Source organism: Stegodyphus dumicola, chromosome 10 (assembly GCF_044657685.1).
Source record: "Stegodyphus dumicola isolate Sdum_Otavi_A_Nest chromosome 10, ASM4465768v1".
Taxonomy (NCBI): Eukaryota; Metazoa; Arthropoda; class Arachnida; order Araneae; family Eresidae; genus Stegodyphus; species Stegodyphus dumicola.
Window position 1 is genome coordinate 25,723,966 of NC_140777.1, and position 16,577 is coordinate 25,740,542.

Below are 16,577 nucleotides of genomic sequence, written 5' to 3' on the forward strand. Positions count from 1 at the left end.
CGGATGCAGCATAACAATATCCAACGAAATTTGCTGAAATCATTGCCTCCAACTCCTGCACTTCTGATCAGATCTTCAATGCTGACAAGTCCAGGATTTTCTGGAAAAAAATGCCTGAAAGAATCTATTTAGCTAAAGCTTGCAAATCAGCTAGAGGACTTAAGGTAACGAAAAGTCGTATAACAAGTCTTTTATGTTGCAATGCTTCAGGCAATTATATAATGAAACCATTGGTCACTAATCAAAAACATGCTCATTTAAAGGAATAAACATAAATAACCTTCCAATTTATTGGATGGCTTATAAGAAAGTATAAAAAAATTGCCATAGCTTTCAATGAATGGTTTCATAACATGTTTATCCCAGATGTCAAAAATTATTTAAGTAAAAAGGGATTGCCTTTTAAGGCTCTTCTGTTCATTTATAATGCACCTGGTCATCCTCAAGATTTGCAACACGAAAATATAGAAGTTGTCTTTTTACCAAAGAATACAAGTTCCCTATTACAGCCATTAAATCAAGGAATAATTTTGACTTTTAAGGCATTGTATATCAAACAAACCTTCAGGTATATTTTAGAACAAATGGAGAGTGATGAATCTCTTACTGTTATGAATGCTTGGAAGAAATTTACAATCTTAGATTATGTTAAGCATGTTGGACTGTCGTATACTCAGGTTAAACAACAACACTCAACACATGCTGGAAAGCAATATGGTCGGATGCTGCTAAAGATGAGAATGATAGATTGCCATTAAAGCATGAATATTCTCAGATACTAAATTGGCCCAAACTATAGAAGGAGAAAGTTTTGAAGATTTAGCTCAGGCAGATATTGAAGAAATAATGTCTGATGAAGAACTAAATGAAGATGAGTTAGTTAACATGATTCATGAAACAAACAAACATGATGAAGACAATGATTCTGATGAAGAGCAATGTGAACCAGTTGTGTTCACAGCAAGAGTCATCAGCATAGGACTTGAATTGGAAAGAAAATTAGGTAATAATTTTTTACTATATGACACCAATGTTGAATGAGCTGTCTGACTCCAACGGGAGCTTAGTAAATGCTTAAATCAATATGAGAAGGTTTACAAAGATTTAGAAAGGAAAAATGTAGTCAATTGTTAATTACAGATTTCGCTACAAAGTCTTGTTGATTTGAGATCTTCCCTAATTCGTCAACCATTGAAGCAGATTCTTATCAAGAACACTCAAGTGATGAAAGTGACATCATACTAATCAAGAATAAAAGTGACATCATACTAATCAAGAAGAAAAAATCTAATAGTTCATGAAATTGATGACAGTGATTAAACTTATAATTTTTTGAATGATCTTATATTTTCCTAATGTAGAGTAAATGAAATATTGTACTTCTGTTATAAGGTATTTCTCCTGCCTTCTTAGTGTGCCTTCATGGTGTGGTGGTCTGAACGCTGTGGACGTATTCCAGAGCTCTGTGCTTCGATTCCCGGTAAAGGTGTTGCTCATTTTTCATCCTTCCTGCTTCCAAAAAAGCCTATGTTATAGTGGCACCCAAACTAAAGGGGTGGTGGATGTTGATTCTCCACACCCAAAATTTGGCAACTGGGTTCCCTATAAACCCAAAAGGGGGAGTATAAAAGGTATTTTCTCCTGCCTTCTTAGTGTGCCTTCGTGGTGTTGTGGTTTGCATGGTGGATGCATAATCCAGAGGTCCTTGGTGATTCCCGGCGAAGGTGTTGTTCATTTTTCATGACTCCTGCTTCTGAAATAACCTAATGTCTATGCACTATTACCTGCATATATTTATTTTGTGAACAAAGTATAACTTTATTTACTTTAAGATGACCTACTTTTATTTGATGTAAATAAATAACTGAATTATGCACATTTAGCGTATTTTTCGTTTTACACAGCAAAATCCAAGATTTCGAAGGGCTGTAATAAATTTTTGAGTACCCTTTTTAAACTTTATTTTTTTTTCCATGAGCATTTGCAACTCGGAATGTGATCTCTTAACTATCCTTCTAAAGAAAAGAAACTACTTTTAAAATTTTAATTGAGAAGTTTTGCTGAAATACTTTCATTTGTTTTTTGTTATTCAAAATTAAGCTTTTCGGTCTCTCCTCCAGTCATTTCTTTTGCATTTGTTTCATTTACTGCTTTCAAACCTTTCCCTTGTATGTTTTGTACTATTGTTACTTTTTATGAGCTATAATAATGCTCATGTCTGAGAATTCTACCATCATTTATATCTTACAGTCATAATGGTACTAAAAAGTATTTATTGTGGAAAGTTTTGTTATTCATTATGAAATCCACAAAACAGAGTAAACTTTTTGATCTGATCTTTAAAATGGAAAACTTTCTTCATTCATATCTAGAAGCTTCTTGAGGGACTGCTATGTGTTCTAAAGTGAAGAGACAAGCAAAGATTGGAAATTAAATAACAGATAAATATATGTGTATTTCTAGTGATACTTAATATAAGTAAGCCGATTAGAATTAAGAGGAGATTTTTGTAATTTCAGTTGTTCTTGATGGCAGATAATCAAAACCTTGGACTCCGAGAGATTGCTAAACTTTATTTGTTGATATTTCATTATTTTTCCCTAAAATACTTTTTTTGGCTTTCTTTCAAAGTCTCATCATTGTTATAAAATTATAATAGATATCCAGCTTTGGGCAGAAATGATCAGTTCTACAATAGAAATGTTAAGGTGCAACTCTCTGAAAATATAAATTTTTCCTTAAGTGGAATAGTGTTACACAGTAAGCATTATAAGTTAAATACAATAAAACTTTTTAATTTTAATTAATTTCTTGCATTATTTAGGTGAGAGAAAGACATGTAGCCTTCTCTTGTAGATTAGTTCAACTTGGCCAAATTACTTCCAACTGTGATCAGTTGCATATACATGTGGATGGTCATTTTTTGTCTGAAATTTATAGGAAGTTTATGAATGTAGTGGAATGGATTTTTATTTTATAAAATTGAGTTTTAATGTAGTTAATGTTTCTGAATAAAATACCATTTTGTGTTACATTTAAAGTTAATTTTATTTAGCATTAATTTAATGTTATAAAAGTGGTAAATTTATAAAAATAATTAATGTGGAAGTTAATTGATTATTCTAACATTCAATATCATCTATTTATATGTTTGTGAGATCAGGACTATTTATTTGAATATTATAACAAAAGTTATGAAATTGTTTGCAAATGTTAATACTTAAATTATGTATTTAACTTTTTATTTCAGCTATTATCAGTGGTGTGATTTTTGCAATATTATTCCTAGTAATAATCTTCTTAAGGAAGCGCATATTAATTGCTATTGCTCTTATAAAAGAAGCTAGCAAGTAAGTGGAATTTTATTACTTTTTTCCTTTATTAAAATTTAAAGATATCCTAAGGCAGTGGTCTCAAACTGGTGGCCCACGAGCCACATCCAGCTTCTCAAAGTAGTTTTACATAAGTTATGAATAAATTTCAATTATTTATTGAAATTTTACCATATTTATACTTGTATAAGATTGAAATTATTCATTTGTAAATACAGTGATTATACAATTAATAGGACATAGGTATATGAATTGATCTTATGTATAGGAATGTTATATAAAGGAAAAAGAGATAGAATAAATAAATTGGGATTTTATCACTGTACGTTTGTGTGTCCAAACCACATGATTTGGATAAAACAAGAGAACTTTCCAATAACGTGAAAACTTATATCCGTAAGTTTAGTTCACCAGCCTGCAGTTGGTGACACTTTTGTATTCTGGTGTTTTTGTTATTTTTCTATTGAATTGTTACTTTTGATATATACATTCCTTGAACCAGTCATTAGTTTACTAAATGAAGAGTTGTGCATTTCGTTCTACTTTATAGATGAAGACGAATTAACATATGGCTTATAAATTCTGTGCTAGTTGTCAGAGCATATCCATACCGGCTCTTGATATCAATGCTTACTGTTAAAATGCTTGCTGTTAATGCTTACTGTTATAAAAATTCTTTAAAAATGCAAATTTAAAAAATAAATCATAAAAAATGGGTGAATTTTATGTGGGATGAACCTAAATTTGAAATGTGTAAGGAAGAATAAAATAATAATAATAATAAAAAGAGATTAATAAATAATTATTATAAATAAATATGTACCAAATTCAATTGACACTGAGGAGCTAAAACTTTGAGAGCTAATTTCGTAAAAACTACTCTTGCGATTTTTACAAAACTTGGCAATCTGGTTTGAGCCATAGAATCAAAATATGTAAAAAAATTGGCATGTTATTTCAGAATAAAATACCTATGTTAGAACACCGCTATATATAAATCTAATATATATCCTAAGTCGCGCTTTTGAGACATAAAAAACACGATTTGAATTTCGTCAATCGGCCCAGTAGAAAGGGAGATATAGAACTGTCCCTTTTTTTTTGTGCAGTGTACAAGTATCACATTATGTGAATTATGCAAAAGATTTGAAGACACAGTTTGATTAATATTTATTCATCCATTTCAAAAGATAAGTATGAATTTATTTTCAAAAGATAAGTATGAAAAGATAAGTGTTTGCAGCAGCATGACATGACGACCATTACTTCTGCTTCCCTTGACAATGCAATGTAGAGAGTTAGGATATCTTAATTTTTTCAGTGAGATTAATTTCTTGGCTTGAGAGAATATTTATATGGGAACACTTTTTTCAGATTTGTAAATTGGTAAGTTTACGAATAGAACCTGATTAACTGAATATGTGCATTGCTGGCCATTAACATTGCAGTGCCAGGAAGGAATGATCTGACGAATGTCAAAATCTCATGAAAGGAAGAAGAGGTGGAGATATGCATGAAAAGAAAAGCTGTGTAGTGGATTTCTCATTCAGAAAGCACTTTGTAAAGTCAGAGTTTGCTCAGAATGTCGTGTTATGCCTCGAATATTAAGAAGAAATGTTTACTAGCAAGTGTCAAAATTTGATAGAGCAGGATTGTTGTTTATCGAGAGTGTGGATTATCTTTCCCTGATATTGCCTGTTGCACAGATTGACATCCAACCACTGTCATGCAAATATGAAATCAATGGGTTCCTGAGGGTCATACTGAATGGCATGTAGGATCCACACACCCTCCTATGACTAAGGCCTGAGACGACAGACATATTGTGAGGGTTAGCACTGCAAAACCCAACAATCACATCACGGACCATTAGTCAGGAAATGGGCATGTTTGCAGCATGCCCGGTATCAGCTCGTACGGTGTGTTGATGTTTGCAACAGCGTGATATGGCGACCATTACTTTGGCTTCCCTTGAGGATGCAACATGAAGAGAGACAACGACTCTGGTGCGCTGAGCGACAAAGCTAGATACACGAGTGGCACGCTGTTGTCTTTTCATGCTCTGGTGGTCTGGAGAGTCCAAGGAGACCGTACTTCGCCTGCTTGCATTTAATACCGGCAGAGGCCCTGCACCTGGTATGATGGTTTGGGCAGCCGTTGGGTACATAACACGCACATCTCTAGTTCAGATCGACAGTAATTTGAATGCAGATTGGTACATTTCTGACATTTTACCTCCCCAGTGATTGTGCTCTATCTTTAAGGCCTGCCACATGCCATCTTCCAACAAGATAATGCGAGGTCACATGTTGCATGTCATGTTCTGACCTTCCTCGATACACAGGGTATTGAATTGCTGCCCAGGCCTGCACGATCTCCAGATCTTCACCCACTGAAAGCATCTGGTTGTGGGTTGCCAAGAGACTGGCACACCATTCCTCTGCAGCTAATACAGTTGATTAACTGTGAGCTAATACAGTAGATTTGAAGCAGCATGGAATGAGTTGCCTGTTTCTGTCATCAAAGCCCCGTTCAACTCCATACCTAACTGGGTAAGGGCATTTTAGCTGCCAGGGGTGACAGCTGTTTCTACCAATTTCGCACCCCTGTAAACCCCCAAACTGCTTAAAAACTTAATCGTTTTGTTTTTGTGCCATACTGTTTATGTGCAATAAGTATGTATTTGCTTCCCTTATGCTGTTGCAATTTTAATGGCCAGCAGTGTACAATCTGTTATGAAAATAATTTCTAGTATTTTGTCTCCTTGAATATAAACTTTATCAGAATCGAAATGCTGTCATAAGAAACAAAGTGTGTAACAAAAATTTAAGATACAGAAAATGGGACAGAAGTATGAAATATTAGATATCTTTATAAGCTTTATGAATGTTGATAAAGGGAAGATTACTGGAATTTTTTCATGAAGATATTTCTTGAAATTCACATGCTTGCCAAGCTAAGCTTTTGCAATATTGTAAACCATTGCCAAATTTGGGAAATTTTGAATTTCATTCTGTGGTTCCACTGGTTATGTGCACAAAATTTCATGTGTTAAAATGTAATAAAATAATTATATATATCTATATGTTACCGGCAACGTATGGAACGCCAGCATTCTATAAAATGCCGGATGTTCTTAGGCAAAGTATGAAATATGAGAAGTATTACATACTTTCCCTAGGTATTGTATATAATACCTAAGCATTCTATAGAATGACAAATGCTATTTAGGCAAAGTATGAAAAAAGTCCTGATGAGGTTATTATGTAAATGATGTGCATTTCTCAAAAATACAAATATTATTCTGAAAAAATAGAGTGCCATTGAAAAAAATTATTCAAAATGTGTAAAGGAAAATGAAAGTTGTATAAAACATAATTTATGCCTTTCTTATTAAGGGAAATAAAATTTTTATATAAAAATTAAGAAATTAACCTACTTGTTGCAACTTGGCAGGCTTGAATGGAATTTTGAATTTCATTTCATTACATTTTTCATGCAAAGACATTTAATATTTTGACATACATATGACAAATCCTTGGCTGCTGCCACTGGACTGAACAATTACAGCTGACAAGAGAGGAATTTTGTGGTCAGGACTATCGTCAATTCTAAGCAAGTTCTTAGGGCATAAAGTAAATTGTGATATCGCATATACTTGTTTTAAAATTCCTTCAGAAGTTCCAAGTTGAAAGAAACCATCCTCTGTCACACTCAATGCAGCTGCCAATATATTGCGCGAATCACTTTGTTCCTTGTCGATGTCAGGAATAGAAATGCGCATGATAGCTCCCAAAGAAGCAGTGGGAAATGTTTTTTCCAAATTCATTTTCATTTTTTGGTTTTTATTTCGAGATTGATTTTAGAGTTTATTTTACTTTCGACAGCATTTTCACTTTTGAAACAAATATTACACAAAATATCCATTTCATCACCTTTACTAGCATAGCCACAGAAGGTATGAATTTTTTTATGACACATTTTGCATGCAAGTGCATCACTTGGTGCCTTTAAACACACACACACAACAGGTATCAGAAATGAAAATCTCTTCGGTAAGCATGACTTCATCATGTCATTTTGGCTTTTTGTACATCATTTATTAACTTCTGGTAATTAGTTTCGGTTACGAAAACACTATTTTTTGCAGCGTTAATTCTATTTTTGCACAGTTTATTGTCGAATTGTAGTTTCATGTCTATAGACTGTGACTCCTTCTCTAATACTGCAGCTTGCTTCTCCATTTTCATGCAGAACAATAAAAAAGTAATTTTTGTTGAATAAATTTAAGTAAAATTGCGTATTTTGACACTCCCGTACAAACTGCAAAGTGCAACTGACAAATTCTAAGCTTTGAGGCATGAGTTAAAAGTCACATGTCTTGCCACGTGATATTCAAAACAAATCGGATTTATCTTTGCCGGTTTCTCATTTGGCATTCTATAGAATGCCTAGGAAATGTGTGAAATATAAATCGTTTCATACATTGCTGGCTAGTTTAAGCCATTATATACAATGCCTAAGCATTCTATAGAAATGCCAGATTTCAAACTTTGCTAGTAACTTATATAAAACTGTAAAAATAAAAAGCTATGTATATGTATAATTTAATGCAAAGTAAGAAGAAAATTACACAAATCTATAATATCACCAGATGCAAAAGAAATATGAAATAATATGCAGTGAATGAAATAAATGATTATAATATAAAATTTGTAACAATGAATATACATAAGATAGAAATGAATATGTATTAAAATTACATACTATTTTGTTTTTAATGCTTTTGCTAATTTTGTGTAATTAAAAATAAACTCGGGATTAGGGGTTCTGATGAATTTTACTGGAAATCTCTGCCTACTGGTGTTTTATTCTCAACTATAACAGATCACTATATACATGGTATACATGGTACTAATTACAATGAAAATATTAAAGAACATTAGAAAGAAAATGCTTACAAATATGAAACATTTATAAGGTATTTATAAGCTAGTTTTGTACCAAAACTTAGTAGAATTTCCATATTCCCTCCCTTTTTTAAATAATTTTATCATTTAAAAACTGAAAATGGAAAACTATGCGATTTAGTTTCCGAAGTACGCAGTTACAGTAAGAACACAAATAAATGAAAAATAATCATGGATAACTACTGGTAACTTTGACAATATTATTTAATTAAAATGAAAGTGCATTTCAATAAAAATATATACTAATATTAGCATTACAATGTTTGATGTTTTGACCCAATTTCTGACATGGCTGAAACCCAGCAATGGCCAAGCAGTAATTGTTCCGGGGCTCGAATCTTGGCAGACTGACTAGCTACCTGGTATTTTCCTTATGTGTAATGTATATACGAGCCAGTTTCCTGTAAAAAGACTTTCATGAAGGCACTCCTTGCCTTAGGCAGATAGCCTTTGAGTGCTCTGCCATAAATTAAATAAACCAAAACACTGCTCGGTTACCTTATAAACCTCAAGGGGCATTTCACATGAATGAGTCTTGACTGCAGTTACCAACAGTGACATTGGAGGAATAAAGAAAAAAGGGGCAAACAAACAAAAACCTCATATTTTGAAAAATCGAACACCCAGCAGTAGAGAGGGCTACATTGAGTTGGAATGTAAATAACTGAAGTAAGGTGAAATTACATATTTAAAAAGTTTCCTAAGTATGAGAATAACTGCAGTGTTCTACTAGCTTAATGAAGAATCTGCACGAAATGTGTTTCAAATAATATATAAAATAGATGAATTACTAATACAAAATTGCAAATATAAATTGAATACACTGAATAAAAATAAGCAAGGGAAATACAATTTACTGATTAACTAGCTATTGGAGGAAAAAATTATGTGCAACAGAGGAAAAGGAAAATTATACAAATATTAAAAAAAATTCAAAACCTAGTATTTTAAAGCTAGGGAAGAATCTGTTTGAAATACTGTACATTCTATGTGGGAAAATTTTTAATAACTGATTTTTTAAAATTTTACTTGATACCTTATTTATTTACAGTTATTACTTGTGAAGAATTGATTTTAAAATGAATTTGTTTCTGTAAAAATGTTATGTATTTTTTCTTTATTGTTATGATCCTAGAAGATTAATTAGTAAATTAAAATACAAAATAATGACTTAGTTACTCTGTGATATATGCTGCCTTACTTATTTGCAGTTATTACTTGTGAAAATTGATTTTAAAATGAATTTGTTTCTGTAAAAATGTTGTGTATTTTTCTTTATTGTTATGATTCTAGACAATTAATTAATAAACTAAAATACAAAATAATTACTTGTTAGTTAGTTACTCTGTGATATATGCAGAATGGATTAATTACATGTAGTGCATTATTCCAAAGAATATTATGTATATATTTTTCACTCTAATGGAACTATAATTGAATGAAGTGGAGAAAATAATTCTAACTGTAAGTTAGGTTTCGTACGGTCCTTAAAAGTCCTTAGATTTTTGGTCCTTAAATGTTGTTTTTATTGGCCAAAATCGACAGAAGGTCCTTAATTTTAATAATCTGATATTTCTGTTTGTTTTAATGACTGCCATTTTTGAGTGTGAATTAGCATTTTGGAAGAATATTTTTGACGATTCACTGATAAATATGGTTATCTTTTGAATGTGTTATAATTTGTTCCCATTTCTATTATGAACGATGGGATACTTGAGTTTCTGGGCAAGAAGTGAAATATAAGCATTTCAAAATTATTTCATTTCTTCTAATGAAGAGCTCGTGAACAATCTTTCGCTATTGGGGATGTGAAATCGTTTAGTAAACGGTTCTAAATTTGGTTACTTTTCAACATTTTGGGGATTTTAAGATCAGTTTCTATAGAAAATTTTTAATTAAGAGATCTAGGAATTTTTCGACTTTTGAGTTTTTTTTTAACATTATAACCTTGATAAATTTCATGAAAATAATGGTAATATATTGGAATTATATTTAAGAAATAATATTAAAATAAAACATTTTTATTTTTCACTGTCATATTATAAAGCGACATTACTTTCCATTTTGGTGACTTATTATTATTTTGAATCTGAAAAATAAAGGTAATAAATGCTATAAAGCACAGTTTACAAAACAATTCTCAAAAGCAAAATAACTATATAATTAAATAAAATATCTTCTTTTTAATTTTTTTCATGGTAAGAGTTTCCCATGTAATTGTCTCACAATATACATAAGTTCTCTCCATAAAGCTGATTTTACACTGCTTTCCTGTGATTTTTTTTTTTTTTTTTTTTTCAAAATATTTTTTGCTTTTTGCTGATGCAAAATTGGTAGGGGTAATTTTTTAGACATTTTTAAACATTGCTTTTTAAACAAAAGTTGAAAAGTTTAGAAGGATTTGAAGGCAAGATTTATAGAACCATGATTCTAGCAGATTCCAGGAAAATGTACAAAATGAAAAATGCTTTCATGGTATTAACACATAATGGATATATTTTATAGAAAGTTTGTGATTAATTTCTTACTTTTTCTAGAATTTTTGGAAGAACAATGAAAACATAATATTTGAATGTTTGACTTCTGATACAAGAAGCCTTTTTCTTAACATATTTATCTTCCTTTTATTTTCTCTACTTTTCACTAGATGCAAGCATGGAAAATATCAGAAAGTCCTTTTAATCTCATAGACAGGCATTTACAGAAAGAGATTTTTCTATTAATAAAGAAATTGAAAACTGATAAAAAAGATTCATCTTATATGTCTCGATGCATCATATACAAGGGTTGGCACTAGGCATTTTCCCACCTGATGCAATCTCTGTGTATCTTAAATTTTGCTGCCTAGTGCTTTCCTTAATTCTGTTCCTAGTACCTGTCCTAAATTCTAAAAGTTTTGCCATTTCTAGAATTTTTTGTTTTTGTTTTTTTGTTAGGTATGTCATTAAATTCTAAAAATTCTGCCTCACCCACTGTATAAATGGCTCTCACCTTATATCTTTCATATTTATTCTGAATGTTCACAATTCTAAAGAAATAAAATTAGCAGCTTTTTCTATACATTCTAAGTGCATTTAGTTTTTTAGAATAACAAAAATTTTTAATTAAATCCCAAAATTTTAAAATGAAGAGGAAACATATTGAATAAAGAAAATGATTACATAAAGAGAACGAAAATTGTTCTTCAAAGATATGCATACTTATTATTATGTAAATTAACCAATTGTTATTAATTTCATCCTTTACTATAACTTCCCCTTCCCGTTTTCTCACCAGAATACAAATCAGTTAGGTAGTTTTTAAGTTGAGGTTTTTGGATTGCGAGACAGAGTGTGTTTCTGGTCTCCACTTGTACTCTGCATTAGTTCCTACTACATGTGATAATTTGTAATTATTCATCTTTGTGTTCTCGCTGCCAACATTTGAATTTGTTACAATGACAGGGTTACTGAGCAAGCTTAGATTAAAATTAAATTATGTACTGCCTGACTACTAGTCCACATTTTTAATTTGACTGTTCCTATTTAATTACATCACCATGAGATGTAGTCGATTTTGTTAGCATAAGAACATGCCTTTATGTTCTAAATTATTTTTAAATAATTAAATAAGCAGTTTATTTAAACCTTTATCTGACTCTGTAGTTACTTTCAGACATAGCGATAATTTGCTTCATGTGTATCTGGGATTTTGAACTATTTTCAAGTAAAACCTCACAGGTACGTTGTTGAGAGATTGACAAGTTAGGAGATAAAACACGTAGAAACTAGTGGGAATGGGGGTTTGCAAATCGAAACAAGTTTCTGATTGTTAGAAAAGAAGCTTAAAGAGAAGGATATCTGGGAAGGCTTCAAATTAAAAATATGCATAAATATTTTGTTGTGTGTTGTTGATATTTGCAACACATATGTTTTAATATGTTGTTGATATTGTAGCTTTTAATGTGTAATTATCCTAATACTGTTTAAGAATCAATGTTATAAATTACTCGTATTTTTAACTGTGATATGTTATTACATTGTGATTTTAATAGTACTTTTTCAACAAATACAGTCAAGTACCGAAAATCTGCTGACCTGAAATCCGCCAACTCCTGAAATCCGCGTTGCCTCTCAAAATGTAAAAATTTAGTATATAGGTTCCGGAAACCACAACATGGAGTACAAAATATCGAAGAAAAAATACTTACTGGATAATGACGTCATAATTACCGAATAATAATGAATCACAATGGAAATACCAAATTATTGACATCATGATAAGAATTTTTTCCCCCTTCCAATCTGCATCGAGGTAAAAAGCAGACGATTAACTCAACTCTTCTTTCAAGTTCATTGTACTTTCTGAGCTTTGTTATTTCATGAGATTGTTTAGTGATGTTGTTTTTTTTTACCTGGATATTTTGTGAATAAATTAAGAATATTTTAAATTTCAGCGCTTTTTAATACAGTGACAAATAAGAAACGTGCTCGTAATTTTACTGCTTGCAACGTTGAAAAACGTAAACACGTTGCATTGATGGTAATGAGAAAAGTGGAAATTCTGCTAGCTAGGTTTATAGCTAGCTAGAATCGTATGAAATTACCACATGGACTGTGTATGATATACGGAACAATAAAGAAAAGCTGATGAAATTTTACAACAACATTGATTCTAACACCGGAATCCGAAACTGGAAATCTTTACATGAGGCGAAATCGGCAAACCTTGATGCTGTCTCGTACGAGTGGTTTCGGCAGCGGCGGAGTGATGGGGTATTCAGGACTGCTCCGGAAAGAAAAGGGGAAGCAGATTCATGCTGATTTAAAAATAGAGAAGCCTAATGTAAATGAACAATATAATATAATCAGTTTATATATGTAATAATAATTTAATACATATAATTAATTCTTGTATTAATGTATGTAATAATTTAATTAAATGTATTTAATACACCTTATTTATTTTGCACTTTTAGTCTGAATATTATCTTTTCTGTCTTGAAATCTGCAAAAATCTTAAAATCCGCACAACCTTAGGTCCCAAGCGTTGCGGACTTCTGGACTTCTGCTGTATTTAAAAAAATAAATTTAATTGTGGCCCTGTAAATCCATAATGACAAATGGTATCTAATTTAATCATAATTTACTGCTCACCCTTAAAAGTTATCTCTGCACATTAAAGCGAGTTATTGCCTTAATCGTTACTGTGGTCACAAGATACAGCACAAAAACGTAAAAATTAATGTGAAACTTATTCTTTGCATCTAACTAGACTTAAAATAATACAAAACAACTTATCACCTGTGATGGTTTAGTGGCTGATTGGAACCTTAAGTATATTAACTGGTTTATAACCCCAGGAACTCTACGAGAAGCTATGACACTAACTGCATCAGGCAGAGAGAGCAGAACTAATTTTTAAAACTTGCCAACCATTCCTGCATCAGGCTGTCAGGTTTGTTCTGATCAACAGGTCTTTCTATAAGCAGGCAACAGCGGCAACAGCTAATCTTCTGTTATTTATGATTTTACTTCTCATTTTAACATAGGCTGTTTGACATAAAATCTACCTACTATTTTACGAAACCTCTAGACTGAGCAAGTACATGACAAAAGGAGACATAAAAGAAAAAAATCAACCTAAAGCTAACTTTTAATGAAATGGGAATAAAATGTCACTAATCTTCTTTCAAATATGTCCACCTATTATGAGTGTAAAATATTTAATGCTACTTGATAAATTTTATGAAGTGGATTTTATTCTCAATTTTTACTTCCTTGTACGAAGTAAAAAGGAAGTATTGTAATCGCGAAAAGTTTCAGGCAGCATATTTCAACGAAAATATCCATTTTGACTGCTATCGAATGCAATTTAACGATGCTTTTGCGTCATATCTGTACGTAAGGACAGAATAAAATACTCTTTTCCTTCAAAAAAATTATAAAACTGCTTTAAAATTAATTCTGAAGAGAAATTTTCATGGCGTCTGTACGAACGTATCTCGCATAACTCAAAAACGAGTAGCCTCAGAACATTGAAATTTTGTATATAGGACTGCTATAACATGTAGATGTGCACCTCGTATTTTGGTTGCAATCGGCCGCACCAAACGTATATAAATATATTTATATATATATGCACTCTGTTACCCGGCTCAGTGATCTCAGTTTCTTTACTCTTATATGTTTGTAAATTGTACATTTTTTGCTTTAAAAATGATTGAATTATGTTGTTTTTATCTTCCAGTTAAGGATTTTATGCCTTTAGTAAATCTGTGTGCAATATTTTTAGAATTATCAGCAATTTTAAAGTTGTTTAATTGCCGCTAAGCCTTTTTTAATGGCGGCCATTGATGTTTACATTTGAAACAGGAGACTAGTGGATTTGTTGCCAATCTAGAGAAACTTAGCTTCGCAACAACAAAGATAACGTATTCATTTATTATTGCCAATTAAATCATGCTTAATTCTTTCTGGAAGTTTTTCGAGAAAATAAGTGTTTGAAATTTACTTCGTAATTTTTAATATAGATATTTTGAGTTTTTATGTATTTTTGCCTTCTCGCGAAGTGAGAACTGAATTAATTAAATGAGAAATACTCAATCGTCTGTGTAAAACAGTTTCTTTTTCTTTTTCTTTCTTTCTTTTTTCTTTTCTTTTCATTTCTTTCTCTCTCTCTCTCTCTCTCTTTTTTTTTTTTTTTTTTGCTTAATTTCTTTTATACATTATTCTAGCTTTATTATAGTATTTGAATAGAACATGTGGCAACGATTAGATAATTCTGTTCTTTAAATGATATAAATTTTGTGCATTATGAGTTATAATGGGAACGAAATATAATACTGAAGGGGAGTCATCAGTTTTGCGCAACACAAAAAGTGAGAATTTTAGCTGATTTTCGAGTTTTAATAAGTCAAATTGTTTTTGTCATACATATATGAAATTTTCAGTGTGTCATCTTTATACATAGATGGTTATCTTTCTTGATTTATTTTACTTAATAGTGTATGAGAATTTGTTTTATAAAGAAAAAAACTAACTATAATTATAATTATTATTAACTATAATTATAATTATAATTATATTACTTAATAGTGTATGAGAATTTGTTTTATAAAGAATAAAACTAACTATATAACTGTATTTTCCGAAAATTTAAAATTTGTACTGAAGCACTGCTCGTAAACTAACAGTAATACAAATTTAGTTACAGTAATAATTTTTAAGTGAATCTAGTGCCAGAGCGTTGCCATGGTAAACTAATACTAGAGTGAATTTTAAAGAATACATTTATTCTATTGTGGTTTATGTGCTGTTGGCGAAGTAGACTTAATTCAATCCAATAAGTTTAAATGGAATGCAAGAAAAATGCGTATAATTTAATATTCCGTACAAGGAAGTCATGTGGTGTACACATCAGATTTTTTTATACTTATGTTTATTAAATTATGTTTAATAATAATGCATCCTACTTATGGATATATTTTATTCTTGGGATGGTATTACAAAAGTGATGTTTTGGCTTAGATAATATCTTTAATTGAATTTATTGAGTTTTAATTTGCTGATAGGTCCTTAATTTTTTTCATTAATGGTCTATAAAAGTGTTTAATCTCCATGTGCAGAAATGTGTACAAACCCTGTAAGTTCATTTTGTGACTGAATGATTTAACTATGGTTCTGATGGTATGTGAATACTTTCTTATCAGATAATTTTTCTATAATTCATTAATCCATAATTTATCAAATTTTGTTTTATGAAGTAATAAAGGCACTAAATAATCTAAACAGGATATGAAATGTTTTGATCCTAAATAAGTATGATGGATATGTATATTGGAAACTGTTTGCGAATTTCATTTAGATTGAAATAATTGTAAATTTAATTTTTCTTTCCTTTTTTGCAGAGCAGTTGGCTTCATGGTAACAACCTTGTTTTTTCCTGTTATACCATACATTTTGATGTTGATATTTCTTGCATTTTGGATGGCTGTTGCACTGTATCCTTTTAAGATTGAAAATGATATTACTTAGAAATTTTTATTACTTGCATGTAAAGTAATTACTTAGAAATTTTTGTTACTTGTATGTAAAGTTACTGCAAACACATAACAAAGGTATTTTTATGCTGGTGCTGGATGGAAATGTAGCAGATAAGGATCCCAAAGAAGTATATGGCAAAGTTGGTATTAATGTAAAAGGAGTATCTTCATCTTGTAAAAAGTATGCAATTAAAGAACTTAGGCTTTTAATTTGTTAAAAGACATACTGTATTCAAACTATATTATACATAC

General features: G+C 30.9%; 1 protein-coding gene across 3 annotated transcripts in view; it reads left to right on the forward strand.

The window, feature by feature from the left end:
- The window catches only part of Ctl2 (Choline transporter-like 2), a 149,784-nt gene that overhangs the window by 67,142 nt on the left and 66,065 nt on the right, over nucleotides 1-16,577 (forward strand). For all 3 annotated transcript variants that reach the window (XM_035365840.2, XM_035365841.2, XM_085824821.1), the window contains 2 exons: nucleotides 3,251-3,350; nucleotides 16,191-16,283. In XM_035365840.2, the coding sequence (XP_035221731.1) occupies nucleotides 3,251-3,350; nucleotides 16,191-16,283 (193 nt within the window). The remainder of the gene's footprint in view (nucleotides 1-3,250; nucleotides 3,351-16,190; nucleotides 16,284-16,577) is intronic.